The sequence below is a fragment of the Pteronotus mesoamericanus genome, unplaced genomic scaffold (assembly GCF_021234165.1).
Source record: "Pteronotus mesoamericanus isolate MK-2021 breed Mesoamerican mustached bat unplaced genomic scaffold, CSHL_Meso_final contig_50, whole genome shotgun sequence".
NCBI lineage: Eukaryota > Metazoa > Chordata > Mammalia > Chiroptera > Mormoopidae > Pteronotus > Pteronotus mesoamericanus.
This window is the reverse complement of record NW_026555186.1, coordinates 16707393-16727818: the sequence shown is the minus strand read 5'-3', so window position 1 is coordinate 16727818 and position 20426 is coordinate 16707393. Positions and strand designations below refer to the sequence as shown.

The window sequence follows — 20426 nt, the reverse complement described above, 5'->3', positions numbered from 1 at the left end:
TAATAAGGTTTTTAGGTACCTGGAGAATAATTGTTTCTATAGGACACTAAGGAGGAAAAACATGGAGACAAGGGTCACTCTACTGGGGTTTTCTCACCCCAGCACAAAAGTCACTTGAATCCCGTGATAGCTCAGACTGTGAGGTTTACAAGACCCTGAACAATATTAATATTCGTTTAAGTCTAGTTATTGATTCTCAGATGCGTTAGTAGCTCTGGAAACATTACAGAAAGGTAGCCTTCATACAGGGAATGTTCCATGATTAATCAGTTCAATTCAGTTCAACAAACATTTAGTAGGTACCTGGTATGTGACAGGCAAGGTATGGCACCAGAGATTAAAAAGTAAATTGGAAATGGTTGCAACCCTGGAATTATTCAGTCTAGTAGTAAACAAATCGTTGTGATAGTTTGTTTGGTGATTTAATTACTTGAAGAGCTAACTTCAGATTTGGCTCCCCTGCATCAAACATAGTATTTGCCATTATCTATCTTTACAGCGAACGCCTGCTGGGTGGTATCCTGGATTTTCCCAGTCCCCTTCTAATCCTAGACCCCACGGCAAAATAAACAGGGTGAACAGGCTATTTAATGAGGTGCATGTAACTCAGAGGTCTTTGTTTTCCAGGCTGCTAATTTATTTTTTCTTCCACCTGGAAAGCCCTGTGTTGTTCTGGCCAAATCAACAGAGGCTGCAGAGATTTAGGATGTCTGGGTTAAAAAAGGTTTGCTTGTTTAGTTAGATAAATAATTTAAGAGCACTTTCAAGGATTGCTGTTCCTAATCACATCAAAAAAAGGCTGGAAAGACTCTCTCAGTCAGCCGGTGGATAACAGACTCAGGAAGAAGAGTGAAACACGGAAGTGAGCTGGGAATAAGTCAAAGGAATTTAGGCAATCTGTATGTGCCTGTGTACACAATTCATCATCATCATTTTTTGGACTCTTACTATTTTTCAAGCACTGCTTTATGTGCATAATCCCATTTAATCTTTGAAATCACAAGAGGCAGGTACTGCTCCCCATTTTACAAATTAGAGAACAAGCTTAGACAAGTTAATTTGTTTATATGAGGGTCTCACACTAGTCAGAGGCAAAGCCCAGGTTTGGAAACAAGGACTACCTTACTTTAAAAATGATTCTCCTGATTTTGCAGTCTTTGTAAAGCCCCTTTTTGGCCCAGAATAACCCAGTATATAATCCACTCAGAAATTAAGAGGAGTAGGAACCCTTTGGCCTTCTCTCTAAATAAAGAAATTTGGGGGTGGGAGATCAAATTTGCAGTAGGGCCTTAACGTAGATAGAACAGACACCTTCCTTCCAAATGCAACCAAACAGTTCAAATTCAAGTGCTGGTCTCCCCCTGAGGACAATTACATTAGTAATGCTTATTTGCCCTGATGAATTCATTTCTAAGTTTCATTGCCCCACAAAGAGAGGAGGACCCTGGGGCCAGAGGGCCCAGTTCCTGGGGAGGGGGGAGGAGGGAGGAGAGGCCGAGGGAGCAGCAAGTGGGAAATTCAAGCTACGTCAAGTTCTCACAGGGCTGGGTTTTCCTCACCCACTTACCTGGCAGCCGCAGTCTTTCCCATCTGCCTCCCACAATTGCCTTTTCAATTGTCCTTTTTGAATAAACATGATCTTTCCTCAGCTTCCAGTTGGTTGATTTTCTGTGCTTTTAGAGACACATGCCTACTCTTTCCTCCTTCACCCACCCCAGAGGTTGTAGTTCTCTGCCTCCTTTTCTCCCTCACTCCTAGGCTTCCACAGCAGCGAATTCAAGGAGTTGAAGAAAAACATTGTTTTTTGCCTGCTGTGCCTGCAAAGCAAGCACAGCCCTGTACCATGAGCTGATTCTTGCCCCCTCTGACCCACCAGACCCACTCTCCCTGTTGTCCTCACGTTGTTTCCTTCATCCCAGCCACGTTTGCAAACTCATGAGTTACCAGATGGAGGGGAGTGTGGTAGACATCCTCTCCAGGAACCTGGCTAGATCCTCACAGCTGTTCTGACCTGCACATGTGTCCCCCATTCCACACAGGCATTGCTTTTGAAATCACTGCATTGTACATTTGTTAATCAGAACCTCTAGACTGCGGGCCCCCTGAAGCCAGAGATCTTCTGGATTCAGCTCTTTAATTGAGCCCCTCTCGTAGAGCCAGATTACCCCACAGCAGGTATTGAGTATTTATTTGGTAGTTACCCGAACCAAAGTTTGAGTGGACAAGGATGGATCATGTAACAATGTCTAGTTCTCTAACTTTGTGGAAAGGACTCACCCCCTGGTAGAACTAAATCAGACAAAAATATGTGGATTCCCTCCAACTCCAGAACCCACTGCCCTTAATTCCCTCCTGAGTGGCCCCTTCTGTGAGTGATCTCAGGATCACTCCATTCCAGACTGTCCTGCTGGGGACAAGGAGAGCTTGTTGTCTGCTTCTATGCAAAACTTTCCCTGAAGGAACATTTGCGTGAAGGAAGTAACCTGTGAAAGGTAGGAGCAGAAGAGATGGAAAGAAAGAAGGAAGGACTGGATGAGCAAGTGACAAATATGACTAGATATGCAGAGGTGAGACTCTGAGACTTCCTGACGAGACATGGGGGTGTGTAGGTAGAATCAACCACTGGGGATGGTGAGGACAGAGGGGTCCAATGAGGTAGATTTTAGAAAGGCTCTCAGGAGTCTAAATGAAGTTTGGATGCAAACCTATAGGCATTAAAAATCCAGAATATGCTCTTGTGTGAGGAGAGGTATTATTATTGTACAAGAGGTGCTTTGAGAACATAAGGTTATGTAGGAGAGAGTAGAAGAGGAAAAGACCCCTACAAAACAGCTAGGATTTCCAGTAATTCTTTTTGTAAGAGTTTTAAGAGCTAGAAAGAAAAATGAGGGCCAAATTGAAATTTTTATTTTATTTTTCCCTATTCCTTTGCCAATAAAAGGGTTAGGATGTATGGCAGTCTTTGGAAAGCAGTGCTCCCTATTTGGTGGGGTCATTAGTAATTGTTAGGTCATTGGAGTCAGATATTTTTGGTCAGGCCAAGTTCCTCACAGGACATTTCATAGGGGTCCAGTTGGTCCGTGGACAGCTGAGATCATTTGGCCAAGGCCATTCCTGAGTAACCGTTGGAATCAGGAAAGGAATCTCTGTCTTTTGACTCCAAATAAAATAGTCTCTCAGTGATACCACATTAGCATTCCAGATTCCAGAAACACTTAATTTCTCTACCTTGAATTTGTAAGGTCCCTGAGGGCTTGTCTGAAACACTGCTCGAAGGAAGGGTTCTGTCGCTTGTGCTAAGGACTGCTGATATGAGGGAGTGCAAACTGACCACGATGGGTCATAAACTTTTTTGCTTGGTCCTAAAAATATTTAACTCTTTTTAATTAGTTGCCACAATTTTAAAATCATAAATTTTCATCAGAATGTCCAAATATGAGGATTCTTTTAAAATATCTGAAGATCTGGCAACAGTTGTCCAGCATTCCCACATGTACCCTCTGAAGTCCCCACCCACTGCCCCAGCAGTGCCACATCAACTACATCATTCATTCACATGAGCTGTCTGGCTCTTACAGACACTGTAGTGAGTGACCCTGCTTTATGCGTTCAACTGGTAAGCCTCTAGCACCCTGAGGCAACTCACACAGGCTTGGAGGATTGATTTACAAAATATCTGCATATTTAACAGCTCATACCTTATATATCTGTGTGTTCTACTTACTTCTCCCTTGCAGTAGGAAAGTAGCAGAGTTTTTTATATAATTCTTTTTATTGATTTCACTTAAAATTAAATGCATTATTTGTTAAACAAAGACTGTAAACAAATTTTGCCATGACCATTATATATAATATACACGAGTTGTTAGTAAGAGTTGACTCCCTCTACCTTTTAAAACAAATACAGGTATCAAAACATTCCTGTACTGTAGGTATTTTTTATACTAGGACTCAGTACCCACGCTTCTTCAAAAATGACCTACCACAAGAAACAGGAAAAATCTCAAAAAAAACAATCTAACTTTCCACTTAACAGGACTAGAAAAAGAACAACAAACGAAGCCCAAAGTGAGAAGAAAGGAATTAGTAAAGATGAGAGCAGAAATAAACAAAATAGAATCTAAAAGAACAATACAAAAGATCAATGAGACCAACAGCTGGTTCTTTGAAAAGATAAACAGGATTGACAAATTTTTAATCAGACTCACCAAGAAAAAAAGAGAGAGGACTCAAATAAAATCAGAAATGAAGAAGTAACAGCTGACACCACAGAAATACAAAGGATTGTTAAGAAAACACTACGAACACCTATATGTCAACAAGTTGGACAATCCACAGGAAATGTATAATATCCTAAAAACATGCACTTTTCTGAAACTGAATCAGGAAGGATCAGAAAATCTAGACACACAGATTACAACCAGTGAAACTGAAGCGATAATTAAAAAAAAACAAACTCCCAACAAACAAAAATCGTGGACTGAATGGCTTCACAGGTGAATTTTACCAAAGTTTCAGAGAACTAACACCTTATTCCAAAAAATTCAAGATTGGGAAAGACTCCCAAGTTCATTTTTCAGGGCCAGCATTATCTTAATTTCAAAACCAGATAAAGACACTACAAAAAAAGAAAATTATAGGCCAATATCCCTGATGAACATAGACGCTAAAATCCTCAGCACAATAGTAGCAAACCAGATCCAGCAATACATTAAAAAGGTGATCATGTGAGATTTATTCAGGGGATGCAAGATTGGTACAATATCTGCAAATTAATAAACATGTTACACTGTATCAACAAAATGAAGGATAAAAATGAGCACAATCAACAATAGTATTCATTGTATTTTCAACTTTAAACAAGTATACTTGTCATAGTACCTAATACATTTCTTACTATGGCTCACTATCAAAAAAGTTCAAAAACCACAGTTTCATCTCATTTAACCTTTCCCCAGACTCAATGGATGCAGTGTGGGTCTTTGGAAGAAAAGGGAAGTCTCCACAGGAATTGAAGTCTCACATAACTTTTGCTTGTTAGATGTTAAAAAATGCAAAAAAAAAAAAAAAAGGAATGGGTGGGCACTCATGGTTGCTAGGTCACTAAGGACAAGTTATGAAAACAAAATATAAAGACCAAAATTAGAATGTGGACCTAAATATACAGAAGCCTCTCTTTTGGTTAGCTTTGCAACAAAAATTAATATGAAAAACAATAATTCCAGTAAAATAGTGGATACACTAAACATAGTGGTATTAGCAAAATTCATTAGACTTAAAAGTTGTCCTTCAAGAGTTAAGATATGTAATGCTGTTTAAAATATGTGTAAAGTCATCACAAGGACATATTACAATTAATTTTAGTGGATCTTAGACTTGTCTTAAGTCAAAAGCATTCTACTCATATTGATGTCTAATGATCTTAATTCAAAATGTTCACACATTAAATAATTCTAGATAGTAAATGCACCCTGGAGATTTACAAAAATATATGTAAAATATGTATAGTCATTATGTGGTTAGACAATGGGAAGAAAAATGCTATGCAATTTTTTTCTCATCAAAAAGCTTTAATTTAAACATAAACCTGGAATACTCAAAATGGGTTTACAAGTTTAAGGCATGGCAAGAAGTGTCCAGATTTCTGTGGATGTTTTCAAAAGCTAATCTTAAGAATTACAGCTACATGCAAAAAATTGAAATTCGACCACCAACTGACACCATACACAAAAATAAACTCAAGATGGATAAAAGACTTAAATATAAGTTGCAACACCATAAAAGTCCTAGAGGAGAACATAGGCAGGAAACTCTCGGATATCCCATGCAGCAATATTTTCACCAATATGTCCCCTAAAGCAAGGGGCATAAAGGAAAGAATAAACCAGTGGGACTTCATCAAAATAGGAAGCTTCTGCACGGCTAAAGAACACATCAGTAACATGAAAAGAAAACTGACCATATGGGAAATATATTTGCCAATGATACATCAGATAAGGGTTTGATCTCCAAAATATATAAAAAACTCACATGACTCCACTCCAAGAAGACAGACAACCCAATTAAAAAATGGGCAAAGGACCTGGACAGACACTTCTCCAAGGAAGAGATAGAGAGGGCACAGAGGCATTTGAAAGGATGCTCAGCATCACTAGCCATCAGAGAAATGCAAATTAGAACCACCATGAGGTACCACCTCACACCGGTCAGAATGGCCATCATAAACAGATCAACAAACAACGGGTGCTGGCGAGGCTGTGGAGAAAAGGGAACCCCTAGTCCACTGTTGGTAGGAATGCAGACTGGTGCAGCCACTATAGAAAACAGTTTGGAATTTCCTCAAAAAGCTAAAAACGGAACTGCCTTTTGACCCAGCAATTCCACTACTGGGGTTATACCCTAAGAATCCCAAAACACCAATTCAAAAGAACCTAAGCACCCCAGTGCTCACAGCAGCACGATTTACAATAGCCAAGTGCTGGGAACAGCCTAAGTGTCCAACAGTAAATGAGTGGATCAAAAAACTATGGTACATTTACATAATGTAATAGTACATAGCAGAAAGAAAGAAAGAAAGAGAGAGAGAGGAAGGAAGGAAGGAAAAGAAAGTAGGAAGGAAGGAAAAGAAAGTAGGAAGGAAGGAAGGAAGGAAAGAAAGAAAGAAAGGAAGGAAGGAAGGAAGGAAGGAAGAAAGAAAGAAAGAAAGAAAGAAAGAAAGAAAGAAAGAAAGAAAGAAAGAAAGAAAGAAAGAAAGAAAGAAAGAAAGAAAGAAAGAAAGAAAGAAAAAGAGAAAGGAAGGAAGGAAGGAAGAGAGAGAGAAAGAAAGAGAAAGAAAGAAAGAACGAGCTACTACCCTTTGCAACAGCATGGATGGAACTGGAAGCATTATGCTAAGTGAAATAATCCAGGGGGCGAAAGACAAATACAATATGATCTCACCTATAAGTGGAACCTAACCAACAAAACAAACAAGCAAGGAAAATATAACCAGCAACATTGAAAGAAAAAAGAAACCCACAGAACCAAGAGGGAAGGGGGGAGCAGGGAAGGGAAGGGAAGGGTCAGGTCAAGGAACATGTATGGAGGACCCATGGACAAAGCCAAAGTGGGAAACTAGGTGGGGGGAGGGGACAGGGGAACATGATGGCAGGAAGGTGGAGACAACGGTATTTGAACAATAAAAAAAAAGAACGAAATAAACTGTGAATGGCATGCTTTATGCATCTTGCTTAATAAAACAACTGCAGATGAAATTGTTTAAAGTAGAAGGTACAATGAGTACTATTGCTAATTATGTTAATTTTCATAGAAACACAGGTGCTGACTGCTATAGCATCAAAAATATGCACAGAATTGTTTTAATAACTTTCCGCTCCCTGGAGAAAAGCACTATTCAATTTGCAGTCATAACTGATTTGCCTAGACATTATCTAAAGACTGACACATTCACCCTCATGTGACTATCCCTTGAAACCCTGGTGAGGCTCCCCCAGAGCCAGGCTGGGACAGCTTCACCATAGCTGACCCCAGGCCAGTGCTGCCCAGGGCCCAGATATGAGCGAGGGTCTGTGCAAGGGAAGGCTGGTATTTCATGAGGAACAAGGGCTTGGGGCAACTGATCATTTGCTCCAAACTGGGTGAGTCCAGGTTCCAAAAGCAAAGGGGTATTGCATGTCCTACTTCATGTTTTACTAGATGCAAATGTAGTTTCTGAGAAGTGTGCAAGTGTATGAAAGGAAATAAATGGATTCTAGGCTCCACCCCAAAAAAGAAGAGATGGGGAGGAGATAAAATGGCTGTTCAAGTCAGCTGTTATATATTCCATATAACAGATTTGATAAATATTTACAATTTTTAACAAGTCATGTGTTTAAGTAGAAATGAAACCAACAAAAATAAAACAGGCATGTGGATATGTGATTTTTAAATTAAAGTTAGTCTTAAAATTCAAATAAAATATGGAGAATGGCCTGGAGGGGAACAGTCTTCTGTGGGATGTATTTTTAGCCTTGTTTACAAAAAGAGAAAACTGAGGTACAGAGAAGTTAAGGAATTCACCCAAATTTGACACATGGTAGCTAAGTTGCAGAGCCAGCATTTGAGCCTAGATCTCTGTTCCCAGTGTCCTGCTCTTTCTATTGCTCGTAACTGTCATAATAGGCTACTAAAATGGATAACTTGAGAATGCTGCTTAGTACTTGCTGTGCCTCAGGACAACTGCAATGGAATCTCTCTTTTTTTTTTTTGGCAGAATTTTATGATTTTATTAACACAGATACAATGTGTACACAATCTGTCTATTCGTTTTCCTCACTGTGCAGCCTGGCATTGGGATTGGTGGCTTTGATGGGCGGCTGGACTGCTCTTTACACAATGGCTTTGCAGTTCTGTGAGGAGACGTTGTGCGCAACCCTGGCACAGTAAGATTTGTTGCACATCAGCAGCACTTTAAGCTCCTTGACGTTGTGGACCAGGAACTTCCCAAAGCCACTGAGCAGCATGGGCTTTGTTTTCTCATTGCTCCCGTAACTTATACTGAGCATCAAGATCTGGCCCTTGAATCTTTTGCGTACCCTATTGTCAACACCTCTCCGTTTCCACCCATTCCACCTAATTTTGACATATAGGTCTGACTGGGGCCAGATGAACTTCTTGGTCCTCTTTTTGACAGTCTTGGGTTTCACAAGGGGTCTGAGGGCAGCCATGGTGCCGTGTAAAGATGGCTGCCACCTCTGTAGGCAGCGCTGAGAAAAAGAGCTGCAATGGAGTGTTCATCTCCCTCCTTCTCTCTTTATTGTCTCCTCCTAGGCAACCAGTGCACTTACCCAATTCCCACAATACCCATTAGCTCAAAGCCACCCATTTAAATATTCAATTCCATTTCCCTTCCCCTCCCTCTAAGGAGTCTACTCCATCCAGGCTATTTACTGCCCACACATGTAACCCTTCTCCAGGCTCCAGACATTTCTTCTACCTGAAAAGAATGCCAGCTGACTCCTTCCTCACACAGCCATTCAAATCACAGGCTTTGGGGTCAAAGACGTACATCCAGGCTCACCTTCTCCCTGGAACCCTATATGCCTAACTGCAGTCCATGCTGCCCCTCTTTCTGTTCTACCCTAGCACCCCCAAGCTGAATGATTTCTGTGCCACCTTACACTGTCTCTAGGCAGCAGCTGGTCATGTGTGTGATTTTCTCAGCAGGATATTATAAGTTCCTTCCCAGGTCCAGGCTACTGATTTTTTTTGTATTCTTTTATTTCAAAGTCACCACAACATCAGAGAAGCTCAATAAATATGTATGGGTTGGGGTTTCTTTTTTCTTTTTCTTTCCTTTTTTTTTTTTTTTTTTTTTTTTTTTTGACAGCTGTGTTTCTGGGGAAAAGAGAAAGAGCAAGAAAGGAGGGAACAGAAGGAGGAAGGTTACTTTCTGACCATTCTCAACAGTACACAAAGGCCTGAGAAGGGGAAATTATGGGGATTTTGAATAAATGGGAACCTACAGAACTCAAGAATTGTGTTTATGTTATTGGACCCACCCAACATGGTATAGGACAAAGTTTTCAAAAATATGCATTAAGAGATCATAGCTGTATTTAAAAAAAGGCATTTTATGTCAAATAAATTTATGTAATTAATACTTGTAAAATGACATTAAATAGTCTCTGCTGTAGGAGTTCTAGATTTTGTCCGTTACAAATCACTGCAAAGAAGCTACATATTTAACATTTTCCAAACTTGTTTGACCACAGAATTCTTTTGGTAAGGAGAATCTTGTAGGAATAATGTTTATTTGAACATTCTTTGGGAAATGTTGGAATGATCCTCCCAGCTAATTCACAGTAAGTGAATTCTTTCATTGACCAACATATCTTGTACATATTTTTCATACAGTGACTTGGCGTGATTGATTTTTCACTCATATGCAGCCCAAAACTGGTTGATATTAGCAGCCCAATGATGATGACAGGAAGATCGTAATTGGTTTCGGATTGAGAGCCTGTGAGAGAGGAAGGAACCTCTCACGTAGTAAATGCCTTTTTGCGGAAAAAGTTATTTAAACACCCTTGTAAGGTGTTCTCCAACTGGCAGTGGCACATGTTTGCCCTCTTTCTCAGATGTCTCCTCTTTCTCTTCACTTACTTAACTGTTTAATTCATCCTTGGAGACTTGAGGCTGACATGCCTTCTTTCAGAGAGCTTTCCCAGATCTCTCCCAGGCTGTGGTAGGTCACACTCCCATCCCCTTTCTCTGCCTTGTGCTTACTATACATACTGCCTAGTTTTAGTGGACCAGTTACACACATACCATTTCAAAATTGTCTTCCTTGTTGGACCATGAGCTTCTTGAAACCCAAAGTTTTTCCTTCCCTTTTGCATACTCGACACCTAGCACATAGCAGGCATTTAGTAAAAGCAGATCATCATAAGCAGGAGAATGGAAACCCTGAGAGTAGACAAGAGCTTTCAACTACTTTGTTCATTGTGAAACTCCATCATCTATTGCAGTACCTGGAAAAGAATCTATTAGGGGAGCAATGCAAGGTTATTTAACTCATGGTCTCTCTCTTAAACTACAATAATCTACAAGGTACTTTTTATGGTACCTAATCTACAGGTGAAGAAATGAAGATTTAAGAAGGATTAGGTGATTTGGCAGGAATTATGGCTTATATGTAGTAGAATAGAGATTGGAACTTCCTTCTGCTCTTCCAGTTTCAGTCAAGGGACATTGCTGCTTATAGTAGAACATGGGTCATATGTAGTCTCCGTCTTTAATCGTCTGACTAAACTTGGCTCAAACCCCAATTCCTTGGACAAAGCCCTCCCTATTCTTACAATGAGTTCCACAAGCTTTCAAGCTTTTTCCTTTTTCTTTGCCTCCCCTCCTCAGTGTCAGTTTAGGTTGACAGTTCAGTTTAGGCCAGTCTGGCCTTTGAGCTCAGTCCCTTCACTGGGTTAAAACAAAACAAAACAAAGTAAATCTCTTTATCTGAGCATTTTATGCCTTCAGCAACTTTACTAAAAATTGGAGGGAAAGGGAGATTTACTGTATTTTTGCCATGTATAATATGCTCCCATGTATAATGTGTACCCACATTTTTGGCCCAAACTATCAGGAAAAAAAAATCTTTCATTTTAATTTTCAAATTCAACTTTTTATTTACTTATATATAGAAACAAAACCAATTATCATATTCCAGGGTATTATTTTGCATATGGATGTCATTATGCAAAGTATAATGCATAAGCATAAATAAAAGAATTAAAAACGTTTATATAGATACAGAATTAGTACCACCCATGTATAATGCACAGCCTTATTTTTCCCTCGAAAATTTGGGCATAAAAGTGTGCATTATACATGGCAAAGTACAGTATAGGGTGGATTACCCTGTAGACCAAGTTGACTCCTTATACACACACGCACATACTCCTGAAGCAACTAGCATGTTCGTGCCCTCTCCTCTGAAGGATCACAGGTTAGTTCGACCCAAACCAGGGCTTCTTAAAGTTTTGCCTTCTTTTTGCATAGCTTTATCAAATACTTTCTTGTAGGCAGGCTCTCCTTAAAAGAATATCTGGTGAAAACAGTTATGACAAATACAGTAAGATTAAAATTTCAGTAGTTAGAAGGCTGTAGTTTTTAAGAGCAAGAAGTCTGTCCCCTCACAAGTCACACTGGGAAGTCCTTTTCTGTTCATGTCTGACATATCCTGTGATTGTATGCCTATGTAGAATTTTAATTCTGAAATTGTCTTAGATAAGAATTAACATCAGAAAAACAAATGTTCTGTAAATTATTAATTTTATTCTACCAATAGTATGGCCAAAGATAATGGTCTCATTGACTTTAGCCTTGCCTACTTCAATCCCATTTATTACAGAGCTCTAGAATTTTTCCATGTAAATAAGATCAGATCCCATATCACACAGTACTTTGAATCACTCAGTGGTTCCTACTCTTGAAGGTTTGGTCCAAAGTCCCTACCTGCAGATGCCTGATGAGACTTCCATGGCCAGTGTCTGTGGATTTCTCCAGCCTCTTTCCTCCTAAGTAAGGCCCTGTTCATGGTAGTTCCTTTCTCCACAAAGACATGCACACACATGTTATTGAATATAGGCCCATATGTTTGCTCATGTTGTTTTTTTCTTAAAAATCCTTCTCACCCTCTTATCTCCTGTTTCATTCTTTAGGATTCAGCCTTGTCCCAGTCTACCTCGGTCCCAGTCTGACGTAAATAGCTCTCTTTTTCTCCCATAGCCTTTGTGTTTCTTCCTTTCAGAATATATAGCACGCTGAAATTCACTCCACTACTGGACTTTAGGGTTTCCTTGAGTAAGGGACATGCTCTTTTAATCATCTTGTTTTTACAGACTCTATTAAGTACATGACACATAGTTAGTGCTAAATAAAGTACTGATGCTACTAGAAGGTGACTTACTGATGGTACTAGAAGTCACTGAAACCCAATCTTGTATGTATTGCATTTTTTAAAGTTCTACTAGAGCCTTAGGCAGAGCACTAGAAAAAAAATCATAGATAGTGAGAAGATTAAAGGGAAAAAACCTCACAAAATTACGCACATCTTCCCTTTGGAGGGTTTTTGAAGTACGAAGTGAAATTTTATATGTTTCATAAGATTTTAAAATATTTCAAAACAGAACTTTGATGCCAGGAATACACTTGGACATGAGAGCAGCTTGCCACTGGCAAGCTCTGCTTAAACCTGTTACATATACACACTGAAAGCAAATCCAACTCCTTCATGTATTTCCCATCAGATAAAATGCACAGAAGGAAAAAAATGTCAGCAAAAGTTAGAGCTAGCCTGCCCAGACCTTCTACTGTACTGAACTCAGGGAGTGACTAGCTTGAAGCAATACATGGTGGAATATCAATCATTTTTCTCCAGTTCTGCCTACTTCAGACGCAGTTGACTCCATTGACTGTATCCTTAGGAACAAAGAAGAAATTTTGGTAAGAATTAGGAGGGAAGAAGTTGGAATTGGTTAGGAAGATATATAAGTGTTTGCTCTTAGGAGTTGTTTAGTGGGTTTTTGTTTTTGTTTTTTAATTTTAAGAAAAATCTAAATCAACTGTTATATTTATTTTTAAGTAAGTATAAGCAAATGGTGTTCATATTAAGTGATTTTTTTTGACCTGTTCTCTTCATTTATACCAATAGGTCTATCTAGAAATTATGACAAACTTATACAGACCTTTAGTCACTCAAGTGTTAGCGCAGAAACCAACATTCACACAGTTACACATCACGTCGTGTAGATCCTTTTACTTCAATGGTCAACATTGCTTAAGTTGTGGGTAAGAGTAATTGCTAAACATTTCACAAGAGAACGACCTCAACCCCTAGCTAACTGCTGTGGCTCTGAGGTGATTACTTTTTGTCTTTGCGAAGGGAAGCTGCTGCTTCAGCATCTTCTCCTGGAGCCCTTGGCACCATTTCAGGCCATGTGTCAGGGGAACCCTTGATCACATCACAGTGACGGAAGCCAAGCGCTGGCCTGCAAGAATTGAGAACTGTTTGTTCGCAGAAGATCCTGGGTAAAACCACGGGTGTTACTTAGTTCAAGGGTGCCTTGAAGAAAACCAGTGCCTCCGTGGGATGGGACTTCCAAAGGCTCAAGATATTTCTTAGTTGCTGTTTGATAACTCTCTCCTAACTTTTATGGAATTTCATCAACAGTGTTGATTGGGAGTTTTTCTCCCTGTAGTTCCTTGATTTAGCAAGATTTGGGACAGTTAAATAGAAGATTTTTCATACATTTTCAGGTAGTGCAACAGTGAATATTACTCTCTGGGGAGAGAAGTATTTTATTCATGAATACAGTTTGTGTTTTGGGTAAAATCCAAAATTACGTGAACTCACTGCTTTTGTCCTGCTGTTGATGATATTTACGTGTGTTGTTTAGTGTGGTGATTCAGTTTCCTGTAAGATAGCTGACAATTCCACACAGAGGTTTTTTAGTAGGCTTGAAATGTTCTTAGAACATTTGGGGTTAAAATTCCTAAAAGTTAAGCTTTAATAATGATCCTGAAAAACTGTGGTTAGCCATATTGCCTATAAACCTAGGAATTTGGAAAAAGTAGTATTAGCTCTAAGCTAATATCAACAATAATTCTTTATTTGAGAAGTTTTTTTTTCAACAAACCATTCTTTACTCTGTTATGAGTAATTATTTTCTTACTTATTGATAAGTAGATATGCTGTATTCATTTTTTTCATCCTCCAGATTTATACTGTACATGCAGAAAATGTTAGGACTGAAAATACATCTACATACCACATTGTGATTGCACTCAAATGTTGATTGTTAAATAGCTTATCTGTTTGGACATAAAGTAGATCTTCTGAAATAAATTGTCCCTCTTATCCCTGTACTGCCTTCTTAAGAATGAATCTTGTCTTTAAGTGCATAATGTTTTGAAGCATTGGAGCTTTCCTGAATTACATTTCTATTACAATTAAAAAATAAACACTGAAGTATAATATATGGTGCCCCATCCTGTTAGACGCAAGGCCGGCATTTCTGAAAAGCTTTGGTGAAGATGGGAGGGGATTATTTACCTCAGACTTTGGAAGAATTGGAGTTCAGGGCAGAGGAGCATGAAAAGCTAAGTCTTAGCCATGTGGAGAGGGGATTCCGGGCTTCTGATGTAACCAGTGACTGGAAAGAGCACAGTGAAAAAAATCCTAGACGCAATGGTTTTGCATCCTAAACCCATTGGATGTGCGAATGATGGACGAATGACCCAAAATAAGTCAGTTTCTTAAAATGTCCTATATCCCTGTTTTATACAGTAGAGAGATGGCAAAAGCAAAACAAAACCACACGGCTGATGTACTACCATCACAAGCAGATACTGCTCTGCTTACAGCTAGAAGATATGAAGTACAATGAAAATGCGTTATGGTCATAGGCTTAATTCTTGTTTATGCCCTTAAGGCTATGGGATTGCAAGGGACTTTCTACATTACATCTCTGTGTAGTGTTTCAATTTTTATAACAAGCATGTTATATTTTTATGCTCTTTTAATCAGGGCAAAGCTATACAGATAAAATATACTTACTATTTAAAATTATCAAGGTTGTTCCTTTTGTTAGGGATAAAAGCTCCAGTCTTACACTTTATAACTCACGTGGCAATGTTTAGGCAGTTGTTTGTTCACCTCAAGTACATAGTTACAGAGATTTGGTGGTGCGAGCAGGGCAGGGGGGAACCCAGTATAATGAAAGAGGCAAATTTTAACCTAGAGGTCTCTAATCTAAGTGAATAGCAACAGTTCAAGAATTGTTGATATCAATGAGCCACGTGGTACATGTAACATACACCTGGAAAGTTATTCTGACTTTTACAAATGTTGTATAGAAACCTATTGGGAAAATCCCAAGAGGCTGAGATTCAGTCCATGAAATCCTTTTGATGTGCCACTAATCATTTATAGAACCTAAATTTCAAGGGCAGAATTTCTTCTCCTTTAATACCTGTAGATTCCAAAACAAACAAAAACCATCTCAGCAACTTCATGTAAGCTTTCAATGTGTTCTTTCTAATTGAAAATAACAAAGCTTTATAAGGTGGACTCTTGGGAGTTTGGATTTTTCCCCCTCTAAGAGGTTTGCTCATCCACATGCTAATGTAGTGAAGTTCTCTGCAATTGATCTGCTTACAGAGAGTGCCCATGGTCCCCAGGGTCAGCTTTTGTAAATAAAACCGGCTTTCATATGAAGCCTTTGGATATGATCTTTTCATTTTCTCACGTTTGTAGTTTATTCTGTGCGTGGTGAATAAAAAAACCCTTCCAGACTTTTTCCCTTGGCATCACAAGACCATCCTGGTCTCTGATTTGCAATTCCACAGACGACTGGAGCACGTATGCGGGGCTTGTGTTACTTGCCCACACCATGTGATGCATTCACATTGCTGTTGCTTCAAGAAAACTTCTTAGACCATTCTGAATATGCATTACAACACATGATCAAATCTGAGACTTCTAGAGTTCCGACTCACAACATTGCATGTTTTTGTTTGCTTGTTTATGCCCACCCCCAGATTTAGTCTGGTATTTAGCAAGGACTGGGTACTGAAAGAGTCTAGTCTTAATAGAAATGCTTTTATTCCCACAACCACCCTGTCCCCCTTGAAATAGGTAAATCCTAAACCCTCAAAAGAAGGCTCTAAAGCCCTAAAACCCCAACCCCCAGAAACGGTTGCGTGGGTCCTAAATAACCTTGTTTGTGCAGCCCGTTGGGCCCTCCCGCGAAACCTCCCGGAAAGCAGCCAGTCGTGGAGACAAGCCTCTGGCAATGCCAGCGACCGGGGAGGCTCAGCGGCTCCGCGGGGCGCTGGGAGTCCCCTTGGGGCAGGTGCGCGGCCGCGCGTGCGCGCCGGGGCCCGCTGGAGCCCCGCGGCAGGCGCGACCCGGAGCGGCGGGCGGGCAGCGGACGCTCCACGCCGGGTTTTCCGCCGCTCCCCTCGCCCAGACCCACAACAGCCCCATAGTCACACTCGCTCGCACCGCGCCTCTCCGGCTTGGCTTCAAAGCGAGCGGCGCCTGGCTGAGCGGAGTGATGCCTCGGAGAGGCGGCGGGGCGGCTGGGGCAGAGGCTGCGGGAAGGGACTCGGCGGGGGGCCGGGGCAGGCTTTGGCAATTCGGAATCTTTTTGTAAAGGAGTTGTGGAGGGGCCAGGCACGCCGAGGGCAGAGAGGGGCGTGAAGGGGAGTGTTCCCGGAAAGCCGCGGCGATGGAGCGGCGCTGCGCCCGCCGCCCGAGGAGTTGAGAAAGAAAACAGGAAACGTGGTGGCCGCGCACCCGGCCGCGGCTGATTCATTCGCTTTGAGTGAAGGCTCAGCAGGCGGGGCGGGCGCGGAGACGCGGCTCGGGGCCGGCCACCTGGGAGCTCGGGCGGTGGACCAGACGCTCCCTCCGCGGGGCGGGCTCCGAGGCTGCACGCCCCTCCCCCTTCGTCATCCTCAAGGACTAGGACTCTAGCCCGCCGCACCGTCTCAAAGTCGCATCGTGTCTTTTTTGTCCGTGTCTCCGTGTAAAAGTTGGCTTGCCGCACTTTGCGCGCCCTCCCTGGACGCTGAACTAAAACGCCAAGCTGGAGAGACCGTGCTTTCCCGAGGCCGGCTGCCCCGCTAGCAGAGCCTCGGCCCCCCTCGCGGTGCCTGGCTCGGCAATATGAAGGAGCAGCCCTCATGTGCGGGCACCGGGCATCCCAGCATGGCGGGGTACGGCAGGATGGCCCCCTTTGAACTCGCTGGCAGCCCCGTGAAGCGCTTGAGAACTGAGTCCCCCTTTCCCTATCTCTTCGCAGAGGAGGCTTACCAGAAACTGGCCAGCGAGACCCTGGAGGAGCTGGACTGGTGTCTGGACCAGCTAGAGACCCTGCAGACCAGGCACTCTGTCAGTGAGATGGCCTCCAACAAGGTAAGCCCCTGCTCTGCTCTGCTCTCACCGCGGCCCCTAGGCTGTTGACTCCCACGCTGGTGAAGCCACCAGCCCCCGTGGACCCGGGAAATCCATAGAGATTGGTCACACTTAGCGCATGTTGGCGATTCTGCTCCCTCCGAGGGAGGTTCCTGATTCTGTGCCTTCCCTCTGCCCTCCACTCACCCCAGATAAATTGAACATTTTGCAAAAGTAGCTTTGACATAGTTTGATTACGGTACCTCCAGGGCACAGTGGTTTTGGGGAGGTGGCAAAGTGACACTTTGCCCTTGCAGCAGAAATCCAGTCCAGTCCATTGGCATTGCATGTTTAAGGGTGTTCCTGGGATTCCCAGTTGGAAAGAAGAGTTGCTGGAGGTCAAGGCAATGTCTTGGGTGTCACCACCTACCCTCATTCAAACTGAACTTGGAACCTTAGCCCTCATCTATCTAGGTGTCAGGGTATCCTGTAAAAATTGAGCCTTTGTATGTTCACTTGGCCAAGCCTGTCCAGTGGAAACGTCAGCAAAGTTAGAAAATTCATTGTGATCTTTACCTTTGTTCTTTTGAGTCTTGGATGCTCCACTGAGGGCATTGGTGCCATATATGCCAGAGTGCTGACGAGTAACCTTCAGCCTGACACAGCTGTAAAGCAAATAGGGTGTTATCTGTTTTGCTGTATTTTTTGGAATTCCTGTTTTTTGTTTTTAGTTGTGTAAGGAAATAATTGATTATGTACGTTTTTCTGAGTCTTGACTGAGGAAATAGGAAAGAAGACATACCCATGTTGGATGCAAATGGCTGAAGGATTCAGCCAGTAAGGACTAGTAGCTCTGTGTCAATTAGTAGCAATTGCCTCTTAAAGATACTTAATTTTTGGCTACCTGTTTACAAGGTCGGTGAGGTTATACCATTTTACTGTTTATGTGCACATATTTTTCAAAGACTGATCCTTTTTATCTTTAGTTTACTGTAGTTTTTATCCCACCTGTTTTTTACTCATGCAGTTTTTAAAAATGCCATTGTGTATCAGCCACTTGTCTTATCTGTAGACAGCATTGTTTTTAAGTGAAACATTACCTTCAGATAAATTAAGGGACTCTGCAGTCACGGTCTGCAGGCACTAACCTACCCATCAGCACTCTGACCTACTCATAGGAACACTAGTGATCAAATCTGAATTTTATTTTGTCATTTGGGCCCCCATATGTAAGTCTGGTATGGGGCCTCATCAAAATGATTGGTTATTGCTCTCCTACTCCCTGATGTGGTATTAGGTGCTATTGTTCTCTTCTGACTAACAAATTCTTAGTTCACTTATTAAATTTATAAAATATAAATCATTTCATAATTTGATTCATAATCACAGTAGACATAAACTGAGTATCTCCATTGTTCTACCTGCTGAATGGGATCATTCTGCAATGGGCCTGAGTTCTTAATTCTTTTCTCTGGTTAATTCTGTGTAGTAAAAGAAAGCAGAACTTGAAGGCACCTAGAGATGTGCAAGCATCTGCTTATGTTTTCAAGATGATTTGACTGTACTGTTTCAGCAAAATGAACCTGAGCAGCTACAACTACTTTCCCCCAAAATCCATACTCTTAATGACGAAACCTATCTTTTAATTTAAAAATTAACATGAAATTGAATAATAATACAATACATGGCAACTGTCAAGTAATTAACTTATCTACATTTTAAGATAAAAAAAAACTGTAGGTCACCATAATTGCTCAAAATGATTCCTTTCTTTTAAAGGCACCACATAAGACAGGGTTTGTTTTTTTTTAACCTTCACTCTGAAGGACCCTAAAGTAGACTTTATGTCAACTTACAGGTTTAGTATGGGAGGTGAGTGTATTTGACTGAAGTGCAATCTAGGTTAAGTGAGAAAAGACTTTTCCAAAATGTAGTCATACTAGCAGTATGTCTTATAGTTGAATAATTACTGGCAGTGTACTTATTTTTAATATTAAAAAGCTTTAACTCAGATGAAGCTGTTGCTTAAACTTTTAATGTCTAAGCCATCCATTGTTTTAACCCATTCATTTCTAAATGAGTGCTAAACTCATGTGACTTTTTATAGATGAAAACAGATTAGCATAAAAGGAAGGAAAAAAGCTCTTGGTAAAGGTTGTAAAGTGACCCTTCTGCTTGATAACAAGAGCACGAATAAGTCACATCTACGTGAGCTGTAAGCTGAGTGGGAGCAGCTGATGTGAAGGTCCCCGTGAGTGAACCTAAGTCTGAACTGGAATTGTGACAGCTTGTATCACGCGTCCACTAGGTTGCCTGATATCTCTGGAGTATGAATGAGGAAGTCTGAAACACAGCTTTGGGTTATTTTTTATTATTACTATCCATTCTTTTAACATGTACTTGTTTGAACCAACCAATGTTTTCAGGTTATTTTCTCTTTGCCTTTGAAAAGTCATGACCCCATTAAATTCAATAAAAAGGAAAATAGAATGAAAAGTCCTGATATCTTCCTCTGTTTTCTTCCCTTGACGTTTTTTTTAAAATTCATTCTAATAGATTAAAATAACAATAAAAATACTAGTAAGGATCAGGATTTGTAAATGATTATACAGAGGACTATACACATAATCACTGTATCTCTGGAGATTATTATGAAGATGGATTTGAGTATCAAGAAGGAAGTTGATTCTTCAAACCCATTTAGCAAATTGGGTTAACAGATTTTTCATAATATTTTTGAAAACCTTGATGAAAAGAATCTAAATTATTAGCAGCTTTTAAATGATGCTTTAGAAACAACTAGCCATATTTCTTGAATGGTACTGTAATGTGCATAATGTTTATTGATGGTATTGAGATAGGAAAATTATTGAATTCTTGCCCAAGGCCAAAGTTGGCAATAATGCATATAGGATGCTTGTACCAAGTAGAGTAAGAGGCTCCAGATGGCATTTAATTTGAGTAGTTAAATCTACTACATTTGCCCACA

The 20426-nt window shown here is 40.7% G+C and overlaps 2 protein-coding genes across 7 annotated transcripts in view; one reads left to right on the top strand and one right to left on the bottom strand.

Annotated features, from left to right (window-relative positions):
• The window catches only part of PDE4D (phosphodiesterase 4D), a 670126-nt gene that overhangs the window by 606783 nt on the left and 42917 nt on the right, over positions 1–20426 (top strand). For 5 of the 6 annotated variants that reach the window (XM_054578374.1, XM_054578375.1, XM_054578377.1 and 2 more), the window contains one exon: positions 17346–17458. In XM_054578374.1, the coding sequence (XP_054434349.1) occupies positions 17346–17458 (113 nt within the window). Of the gene's footprint in view, positions 1–17154; positions 17260–17345; positions 17459–20426 lie in introns of those variants that run through there. The other variant, XM_054578380.1, reaches the window with a different exon arrangement.
• LOC129074563 (60S ribosomal protein L32-like) lies at positions 8367–8705 on the bottom strand. The gene has a single exon (XM_054578381.1). The coding sequence runs from the start codon at positions 8703–8705 to the stop codon at positions 8367–8369; it is 339 nt and encodes a 112-aa protein (XP_054434356.1).